Consider the following 11466-nt stretch of genomic DNA (forward strand, 5'->3'; position numbering starts at 1 on the left):
AGGGCCCCCCATCTGAACTCACTCAGGTCTTAGGCCAGAGTGCTGTGCTGAGGCGGCCCCCTTGAACTCGCCCCACCACAAGAGCTGCGGAGGCCTTTGTTACGCCAGTAGAATAACCCACCTCCCACGTCCAGGACTGATCACTAGAGCGAGCACAAGCCTAGAGAGCGCTCATTATATTTGTAGTATACAACATAAAGTGACACATTGCAACACTTAGTGGCGACAGTGAACCATTTTGATGGAGTCTGCTCCATTATTGTGTGACTAGTGAGGGGATTTATGTCATGTCCTGACTGTAGTATGAAACTATCATAGACACATATATGATGCTAGCCTATTGCTTTATTATGAGAGACCTCTCACATAGAGGTATTCTATTTCTGGGGGATCTTACCTCCATCCATACAGTCTCTGAGCTGGCCTATGTCGGAGTGTCCTTTGTTCCTCTTCCCTCCAGCCTCCCCCCGCCCCCCCCCCCCCTCCCACCCGAAAAGATGTGCAGGGGCCAGCAGATAAATGGAAGGCCGATAGTCCTAGTGTCCCCCCAGCATGACACCCCCACCCTTCAAAAAAAGCAACACCTTACTGAGATGGCATCTCCCACTTTCCTAAAGAAAGATGTGTAAACCTCTCATCCCCATTTGAGGAGAAAAATCCCTTAGTGTTTTTCCATGAATTTGATCTTGCCAACTCAAGATTCGACGAGCCAGTCAAGCTGCTCCTTGCTGGTGGAAGGTGCAATGTACATGTTTTGTGTAGATTCAGGTGGTGTGACTTGTTGGGTCATATAGCTGGTAGTGCTGCGAATCTTCGGAGCATGACGTCAGTGTCTCAGACTGGAAGATTTTCTCTGATTCTAAGATGTGTTTCAGTGGCTGTCTGTACAGGTGTTTTCTTTATTTTGATATGGCTGTTGACCCGAGAGATTGTGATGACATGCTCCTGAGTCGAATTTCTTCGGTGGTTTCCTGTGAGAAAGATGTCTTGAATTTGATTATGTTGGGGAGTCCTTTCATTCAACGGACTCTGATGAAGCACTCTGAGTATTTAAGTATTTTCTAGCCATTCCTACTTGCTTTTCCACCTAGGGAGCATTTGTTAACATTTTGACTTCTGCGGACAACCACTTAATCACTACTGAAAGCCCGGGGACCCCCGCCCAAACAATTTCAATGACTTGAACATCAAATAGTACACACAAATACAGAAACATGTATTCATCAAACCAGTGCAACAATGATGAAATATTTTAATTAGCACACAGTCCAAAAAATGCAAATAACGAACTTTTGGTTTGATAGTAAGGTTCGGGATTTACAAGAAATGTTCTTATTCCTAAAAGATTAAGTGGTATACTAGACTCTAGCAAGGAACTTTGTCTTTTGTGCTCTAATGAATGCTCTCTTTCTGCCGGTGCGTACCGGTGGTTCAATTGAGACCAGCTATTATCCTTACTCTATTTTGTGAGCTGTACTTGATCTTCTCCCACGAATCAAGATAATGTTACCAGCTTACTTTTTAGGCTTGATTTTCAAATGACTCCACATGTGCAGTGGGTTTTAACATTTTCATTTTTGCCTTTTTAAGTATATATACTTTGTTTTATCTGTTAAACTTCTTCAATTGTTTAAGTAGACCTGTACCCATGAGTAGGTTTGGTGGACTCCCAGGGTCCACTCCCACAGGTTAAGAATCACAGATTTGGGGCATTGCTTGGAATTAGGGAATGTTGCTCAGATTTGAACAAACACATGCTGTAAATTGGCATCACTAATTGTTAGTCATTAATATGGATAACTCCGCTTTGAAAACAAATGCCTCCCTCAAACAGATTGAGGTACAAAGCCATTTTTTTCTAACATTTCTACCAATTAAAAGAAACTATAAGTTTATCTTCATGAGGGAAAGACAGACTCCTTTCTTGAGCCGTTGCGTTTCCATACCTCTATGTCTATGCCAACCCATCTGAAGGCAATTCTCCCTACCAACAACCCCAGCCATTGCATATCAATGGTCTGGGGGATTCCAGTTTTGTTATTTGCAGAATAATTTGTCACCTAGAATGGCTCCCCAGTATATTTTGCCTTTATAGAAAAAACACAGTACTAATGAAGTGCATGCATTAGACGGGTTGGTGGCCAGACATTTTGAGAGCAGTCAGTGAAACCCCTCTAAATGTAGTCACACCCATGCAACATAAACTAAACTTGAGAGATAAATTAATAACTTGTTGGACCTATGAATACATTGTGAAGACAAATTGCATTACAGAAAGAAAATAACTGATAATGACAATTCATTAAAACCAAATTACTAAAGTATCCTGAATTGCAAATAGTGAGAAACATCATACATTTCTGTGTGAAAATCAACACTTCAGATGCTGAGAGGTTAATAAAAGTACTAGAATTTCATATTTTTCCTTCCAGAGTCCCCACACCTCTACTCCCAAACAGGTTCCATTTCTGGATGGTCAGTGTATGATGATCGCTTGAATTGGATAAATGAGGAAATGGAGTAATAGAAGTTGTTCTATGGTACTTTATTGAGGTGATTTGGGGTGGTAATGGATGGTGATGGAATACAAGAAAGTTGAAAAAGGTAATGTAGTGTTGAAGATAGTTTTGGGTCGGTGTGGTGTAATAGTTATGCGCTTGGGAATGCATTAGTGTGGGGTGGTAATTTTAGTGTTCTGGTTGGTCATGTGGAGGTAGTGCATGATATGAGGTGGCTATTTGATGAAGGTGGGTGGTAGTGCAGTTCTGTGATGGGTAGGACAGTGCTGGCTGATAGGTGCTTTTGTGTTTCTGTGAGAGGACTGCCTGGTGACAAGGGCGACACTGTTGTGGTGGTTGATAGTGCCTTAACTGGCAGTGCATGCATCCTGGAGCATTGTTTTTTTTTGCTGAAGAGTACAGCCTTATAGAGGGAAGTACAGTTGTAGGGGTAGTTGAAAAGTGATGGGGAAGGTGTTAGTGCAGTGTTGTGGAGGAAGTAGTGTGATACTGTGGTGAATGGAGGTTCTGTGGCCTGGCAATAATTTGGGTTGGTAGTGCAGAGGTGTGGTCAGTACAGAGGGGTGGGAGTACAGGGGAGTGAGGTGTTGGGAGGTCAAATTGCAATGTTGTGTGAACGTGAGCTGGTGCTATGACGTGCAATGGTAGTATGGCACTATAATGGTGACAGAACTTTGGGTATAGTGTGATTTTGAATAGTGGTAGTGAAGCTAGGCGGAGTAATTGTGAGGTGCTGCAAGGACGTGTCTAGTGTAAAGGAGGTAGTGCAGTGCTCATGGATATTTGGTAATTGTAGTTCAATGGTGGATATTGATATTGTGGACTGCGTGGTGTGATAATAATGTGGTGCTCTGAGGGCTGGAAGAGTGTTGGGAATGGCTGTGCTTTGCTAAAAGGAGATAATGTCTTTTTATATAAAACAGGACTGTTTGGTTTTAGGATCGCCCAAGGGGACAGGGATAGTAGTATGGTGCTGTCGAGTTGGCTATCATTATAGCAATGAGACTGTTAGATTTGGGTGGCAGCACCACCGGATTGTGGACAGCTGAGTCCAATTCCACACCATGTGTCAACTGTCGGCCTAGCCCTTCTAGCCAGCTAGCAGTACCTCACCAGTACCCAAGAGTAGTGGTGATTTGTGGCAATTGTGCACATGACATTCTGATTTCTTGCAATGATAAGGATATTTAAACTTAATAATAGCAGTGCAGTGAAAAAGAAAATGAAGCAAGAAAAGTCCTACCATAGTGTCACAGTGCTAAGTGTCAGAGTTCCTACCTACACTTCATGTCTCCAGGGAAGACACCATTCCCCATATCAGAATATGGTAGTAGCAAAGAGGGCTGTTTGTCTACAAGAGTCTTATCCCATGTAGGCAGCAAAGATGTTCAGTCTCAGCAGACAGCTGCAATGAATCAGACAGCATGCAGTGACAAATTCTGGCTGGAATTTCCCTCTAACGTATATGAGGCAGTGAGGTGCTTTTATAATAAAACGTGATGTTCTGAGAATACTGCCCTAATCTAAGAATATGTATGTTTCCATGAAACAACAGGGAATGTGATGTTCTGTTTTGTACCGAAACATTATCGTGTACAGCTTTGAGCAAGCAGAGTGAAGGTCTTGTGCTAGGAAATTAAAATAATTTCTGTGTGAAACGACAACAGATAAAAGAATAAAAACCACCCAGAATGAAGTTTTTGCTAAAATAATAAAGGGAATTATTTTCTTGGATAAAGGACACAAGCTGCAGGCCCATGGCTAACATAACATGCCCTTAAAATAATGCTAAAATAACCTCACAACAGTGCTGTGAGATAATTTAGTGGTACTAGAGCAGTGGAATTATTTTGTGGTAATAGAGTTATCCAGGGAAAGTTAGTATGGGGCTGGAATGTTTACATTCATGCTGGGCATGCATGATACTGAGAGACCTCTTGGTGGGATGGCAGTATGTGAGACTATAGTCTGGCCCTAGAGTTGCAGTATGATGCTGTGGGGTTGGAGGTGGTGGTGTGAAGTGTTAGTTCTTTGATTGTGATGGGAGGAGGGGTGGTTATATTGCGGTTGTATTGGTTGATATTTTAGTATGTTGAGGTACTAATGTAGTCGGTAGATGACAGTGTAGTTTTAATGGTGGCAGTGAGGTGATAATGTAATGGTGTGTGGGTGAGAGGCAGGTGCATTGCGGGTGGGTGAGAGGTGATAATGTAATGTTGTTCAATTTCTAAAGCACAAATTATTACCACAAAAAGTGTCCTGTTGCTAGAACTGAGCATCAAAGAGATGGGGCCCCATTTGTTCAGCCTGACAGACACTCTTCATGGGGTGGGGGGGGCATGGCCCCCCGCCCTAAAGGACGGTCCGCCACTGCCACTGGCCGAGGCTATGGAGACATTACCTTGGTTGTACAACCAGTATGAGAAACAACCTCTGAAGTACCACTTTCGTTTGCAGTGTCATCTTAATTATTTTTGGGCCCAGGGCAAGACCTATTTTGGGCACCTCTGTTTCGAAAAATTTGAATTTGGTTGCCCGTTTTACTCTAATTTAATTCAGCACGATGCCAAAGCAGTATTGCATTATATGTTAAACTTTCAGAGCCGGGTCACACAAAAACAGCCAAATTATGTCTTGCTCAAGGGCTCTGTGTAGATGGACCCAGCGCTAGTGGTATGCAGAGAGAGGGAGGGATGCTGGGTAGGGAAATTGGCAGATGTGAGATAGAGAAAGACCGCTTTCTCTGGATGTCTTTTGGAAAGTGGCGACTGCACGTTGCCTACGTTGTCCATGCCACAAAACGTTGCTTATGTCTTAAATGAGGCAAGATGTAACATTCTCACTATACTGAAGTGACCGGTGCCTGTACTTAGGCCAATGTAGATATTGTTTACAAATTGGATTGTCTAGTTTATAAGAAAGCCTGCTGCCACCTGATGATGTTCATTAGAATAAATAGTCAGACTTCACATGACTGTTGCAGTCGACAACATAAATGCCTGCGACTACCACTTGTATTTATATTTTTTTTAGCCATCACTCATTTGTAAACCAGTCTCCATCAAAGCAGTATATGTACTTATAGGTGGACTGCTAAGGCTGGAAATTGTGTGCAAATTGTCCCTTCAACCCAGGAATTTACTAATGTTGATTAGACTTACCATATCGTTCTCTGCAATGATTTTTCTGCTTCCTGCTGTACCATCATTTGATAGCCTTCTTCATTCTTTTTCAGTGATAACCACAAAGAGATGTAGTATAGCACTGGGGCTCCTACGTTGCTAATCTCTGCAGATGCCAAGGCGTTAGTGAGCATACTGTATGGACTACCTTAAGTGCTTGGCATTGTGACCGGCTGGTCTCCTGGCATGAAGTACAGGGTTCACTGATCAGAATATGGCACCTTTGCTTGGAGCTTGCTTTGTTTTGTGCTGTAGAAGAACACTATCCCTTGTAGCTGCTAGCCCGCCCCTTTTGTACTTTTGCATTACTTGCTTCGGTCAGATATTGTCAGCAACCCCCAAAGATATAGGCAAGCTCTTGTCTTGTCTTGTTTGCTTTTTTTAAACGCTCCCTTTGGAGCTGAGGGAAGTTTTTAGAAAAACACAAAATACATTTCACTTTGGCTGTCTTTTCAGTAATAAATGTGAACTTAAAAATGTATGATGCGGCCATCCTACAAAAAAATGCCTTTTATTTTCAGAATTCCCTATGAAATTCTGAAATGGGATGCTGATTGTAAATAATTCTGACACTTGTCACGTTCATAGATGATATTTGCTCTGATGTGTTAGCAAGGTTATTTCAAAATTCAGGTGTAATGTCAGAACCTTTTCAGATGGCCCAGGGCAGACAAGGGTTACTGGGCTCAGGTTTTAATAAAAATAGACTTTTGCCACAGGTTTCCTGGGGCTTTACCCATCTACTAAGCGCGTAACCGAGCAACTAGAACTCCCCTTTGGCACCTGACCATGTTTTTGAAGTCGAGAAGTCCCAAGCTGTCTCAGGGAAGTGGTAAGGAGTAGTAACTCAGTGAAACATCCATTATCAGTGGATAAGTCAGAATATAGCCTAGTTTTTACCTGGAATAGTAAAAGTACAAAACTGTCTCAACATAGAGCACTTCAATAGGTACATAGTTATTAGGCTAATAATCAGTGTGGATTACAAGACAGCCTAAGCTGCTCTGTTTGTACAAGTATCAAATGGTTGTACAATACAAATCATGGGAGTTGCCCTCTTTGAGGAATTATTGGATAATGGTCTTGTGTGGGTCCCTTCGATCCTGTTGATCCTTCTCAAAGATTTGCAGTTAGGTCAGTACCAAAAATGATCCTTTCCCAGAGGTCTGTCATCCCTTTCACAGTACTTTGCTATTCTTGTGGTTTTGTTGACAGGCAAGGTCTCTGCTTGCCAGTGGGAAGTGGGCCCTGGCAGACAGTATGGGTCTCCTCATATGGTCCACCAAGCGGGATGGCATAACTCTACCGTTTAGGAAGATGCTGAACTACTGTCATACTGCTCATGGTGAGTCTTTGCTAGTGGACCTTCCTCTTGCCCAAACACAAGCCCACCACCCAAACAAAGCAAAGAGCCTATGCCTGGTACCTCTGGGCCCACATGAGGGGCATGATCTCGGCCTGGTGAATTACTTTTCCAGATGCTTTAGTTCATAAAGTAAGACCAAGTCTGGCCAGGGTTTCTCAATGACAGGTAGTCACTGGCTCTGTCTTCTTTGGGTGAGGGGAGTGGGGCTTTATGGAATGGTTGCAGTGTCTTTGGGTATGCCCTCCTACCCCCTGGTATCTCCTTGCGGTCCCTTCCCAACATCTCACCCACCCTCACTGTCCGTAGGTCTTTGACTTCTGATCACACTGCAGTTCCACTTTGGTTCTAAGCCCTCACATCGAAGCCCAGCGATGGTGTCCTTGCGTTGATTGACAGCTGCCAGCTTCTGTTAATTTTGCTTCAAGCCCTTGCTGTTCCCCTCCTATAGGCTCTTTTATGCATCATCTTCCTCATGGAAGGGCGCCTTGAGCACCACGTCTGAGCAGTCAGTCAGCTCCTTCCTTGAGGCAGGCTGAAGGCAGTTCCTTCTGGCATGCTATAGAACTACCCCTTGTTTAGGGAAGTTGGCAATCATTACCTCGATCCTGGAGCACAGAGAAGTTTGTAGCTTACCACTGCTGTGGGACTCCTGATTATAGTAGAGAGGTCCTGGCATATTGGTTGGCAGTTGTTTCCCATATTCAGTTTAAAGACCGAGTTTGTGTGTTCCACAAGTCCATCTTTCGGTCCAGTTTCAGGCAGTTCCTGCCTTTTGTGTATTCCTCCCAGACTTGTCCAGCAATGGTCTTTGTCTTGCAGCGGCAGCAGGAAGGTGTGGTGGAGCTGAGATTCTCCTATAAAAGCAAAGTCGCTAAGAAGAACAGGCTTCCCCACTTAACTAATACCTAACCTAGAAAGAATGAAGCAGGATTTTGGCAGGGGGTCGCCTACACCACAGATGGACCATCTGTGTCATATCTTCCACACCTTCCAGTCTGGTCCATTTGAAAAGAGCTTCCATAGTTTTGGGAAGAAGCCCTCTGTGAAACCGGCATCCTGACTTTTTGTTGACCTGGGTAACATATTAATCTGAGTCCTGTGCCTGTCCATGGCAAAACTAAGGTCCAGACCCTGTTCTGTGTCCTGGAGGGTGCATCAAGTGTCTGGATACCTTAGAGACTGTTGTTTGGTGGATCATAGGGAAGAGGGATGAGTCATTCGATTATTTACTCAAAGGTAAGGAGATTTGGAGGCATGGTCAGCCCTTTGTCTCTGTCCTTGATTGCGCTTCAGGAAGGCTAATGCTAGACAGGTACAGGGACTTCACACTTCATTGTACCATGTTTTCAGTTGTTCTGCTGGACCCAGCTTCATCCGTACCTGCTGTTAAAGCTATCACCTTAGACACATTTTGTGTCTTTACTACAGCCACAAAAAGACATTTGAAAGGGAACCCATCCAAACTGTTTTCAGGACCTCTGGCTGTGCACCCTCATCGCCTATCTGAAACATGGGATCCAAACCATCCCACTCTGTTCCAGTTTCACATTCTTCTTGACAAAGGAAGGGAGTGCTCTGCACAGTATTTGAAGAGCCGCTGTGAGACTGGGGCTGGTGCCTGCCTTGACAGCCTGTGTTCCAGGGATTGGTGGTAAGTGGGGGAGGATGGCTATCTGAAGTCAGCACAACTTGCTGGAGAAACTGTAGGTCTGTCTAAAGCCTAGCTGCCTGCCTGTCTCCTCAGAGATGGATGGTGAGTACCTGGCCTTGCAGGAGAAGAGACTGTCCAGGAGGAGAAGCCTGGCTGTGTTCATGCATGTGGAACATCCAGAAGAAGGTATCCAGAGTCAAGTGTGGTCACCTGGTCTATCTTCATGGTTTATGTGGCAAACAGTGTGAAAACATTTCAGAGCAGAACAATATTATGTTGTCTGGCACTCCTGCAGCTTGCAAGAGAGATTTGTGCTGCTGCTGGTGCTGCTGCTTGGAGTGTGGCGTATCTGTGAGAGACGTCACTGTCTCCAAAGCAGGGGAACCACCCACAGCCCTGGGGCTGCAACTGACAGACTAGCGCCCTCGGCCAGCCCTGCATTGCTGTTTATCCCGGCATCCAAGTGAAGCATGGGATTTACTAAGATACTAAGCTGGACAGTGAATTATTCACTTTTGGGACTCTGTCCCCCACACTACCTGCCTGAAAAGCCACTGACTGCTCGCCCTCGCTATGCTGAGGCAAGTACAGAAGAGGTGTACATGGCTCACTTTGCAAAGCTACAGTAGAATAGACCCCAGAACGCCAGAGGCTAACAACGCCAACCACCGCAGTGTTGGCTTGCAGCTCCTGTTAGCTCTCTAGCCACCTGAATGAGGTCTGACCATGGTCTTTAGTTTTTCTTCCTTGATCTTTAAGGAAGGCCTTCCTCTTATGATATACACCTGTTTTAGGTCAGGACGGTTTGATTTAGTTAAGCAATCAAGGTAATCTTGAGGACATGTCTCTTATGTGTAGCATAAGTAGCTGTTTCTAACGAGTGCTCTCACAGTGGGCACATTCCTGCATTTAGAAAAGCAGTGTTCTAAAATGGTTATTCCAATAGGTTTTTGGGCCAGACAATCAGGGAGAGATTTGATTATAAACCCACCCTCAATTGAATTTACATTTACAAGAGCTTGAGGAATTATTGCAATTTATTCAGACGTTTTTGGACGTCTGTGCCGCCAGTTACTCCCTATGCAGAGACAAATAATGAAGATATGCAGCAGGGGCGCTATTTGTTTTTGACAAGGAAAATAAGGAAGCACTTTGTGGTGTATCAATAAAACATCAAGTATGTAATTTGACCGAGTGAAAAAAGTGCCACTCCCCGTTCCCCCAAAGTCAACCCCAGCTCTTCTCGCACCCTTAAAGTGATTAGACGCCTAAGGAAGCACTTGATATGTATTAGTCTTCGCACTGGAGTGTCTAATGAAAGCATTTCCATAACCCAGAGCATCACTTTTGCTTATTTTTTTTCCAGAAAGCGGATGACCGAGAGAAGAGGCAGGAGGCGCACCGGTTCCATTTTGATGCCATGTGAGCTGCTTTCAAGTATAACAAAGGAACTGTTACTCACTTTTTCATCACTGCACTAAATTCTGGCGTGGAATTGGAAAATGGAAGGGACTGTTCTGAAGCATTCTGTTGGCAAATGTTTCACGAGCTGATATTTATTTGGTTTGAAAATATTAAACACAGATTTTAGTATCGTCATTTTTGTGCTAAAATGTATATATTTGTCCTTGATTTTTTATTTTATTTAACAAAGGTGTACTTTTTGTGCTTAGGGGATAATATTGCATGTATTTTATTGTTTACATTCCAATTCATCTTTTGCATCAGTGTTCAGCGAATCAAAGTTGATATGTAAAGACTAGACGGAGTTAGGAATGTTTTGATTAATGTGAATGATTTAGGGCAATTTAAGTTGGTTGTGCCATTTTTTCAAGGCTGTAGTGTCGGCTATGTGGCGCGAGGGAAGATGTTTTTACTTCAGTGATTGTTGCAGTATTTTGGGGCATTTGATTACATTATAAAGACTACATCCCTAATACTCTGCTGCTCCCATTCCAGGCATGCGCAGTGCAACAGCTAAAACTTTCGAAAGTGCATGTGAGAAAAACAGGGTTGATTATAGCCTGTTATCACGAAAAGGTATTAATTGTATTCAGCAGAACATAGACTTCAGGTCGTAACATTGTGGGGAAAGGCACTTGATAGGATAGATTAGGAAATAAAAAGTAAGATTCTGACTTCACAGTTGTATGTTGCTCGATCTTGGCTGAAAAGTAGTATAGCCTTCATTATTATTGGACTGGCGATGAGACGAGCAGCTCAACTTCCGTTTTGCCATTGAACTGGATATTGAATGTACAGACTATTCCTCTCCTGGTTTATATTCAATGTTCGAACGAAATAATAACAAGGAATGGATCTGATGCACCGTTTATTGACAGATCATGCTCAGCAATTATACAAGTAATTAATCTATATGCTCCAATCATGCTGTGCTACTGACTTACACAATGTTGTCTGTAATGCAATGATTCAATTTATTTACTGAAATGTACTGAGTTTACAAGATTAAAAGTGCAATGCTTATTACATGAGATTAAATCAGATGTCCCATAACTTAACTGTTGGCACTGTGTCCTTGTTTTAATGGCAGAAATGATCACAATTAAAGTTTACTGTACAAATTGTGACACACTGAATTAAATGACCGTTGTATTGCCTACGTTCTTGAGTGGCACATGAGAGGAGAGTGTAGGACCAACTATGTTAACCAATTAGAACTGTATATTGTGAAGGCTAACTATTATAATTAATTACAGAACTGCATGAGTAGCAAATATCAGTTGA

General features: G+C 43.2%; 1 protein-coding gene across 1 annotated transcript in view; it reads left to right on the forward strand.

Annotated features, from left to right (window-relative positions):
• Positions 1-11240, forward strand: part of ITFG1 (integrin alpha FG-GAP repeat containing 1) — a 936956-nt gene extending 925716 nt beyond the window's left edge. The window contains exon 18 of the mRNA XM_069216605.1: positions 10085-11240. Coding sequence (XP_069072706.1) covers positions 10085-10144 — 60 coding nt within the window. The 3' untranslated portion in view covers positions 10145-11240. The remainder of the gene's footprint in view (positions 1-10084) is intronic.
• Positions 11241-11466: the final 226 nt, after the last annotated feature.

The sequence above is a fragment of the Pleurodeles waltl genome, chromosome 12 (genome assembly GCF_031143425.1).
Source record: "Pleurodeles waltl isolate 20211129_DDA chromosome 12, aPleWal1.hap1.20221129, whole genome shotgun sequence".
NCBI lineage: Eukaryota > Metazoa > Chordata > Amphibia > Caudata > Salamandridae > Pleurodeles > Pleurodeles waltl.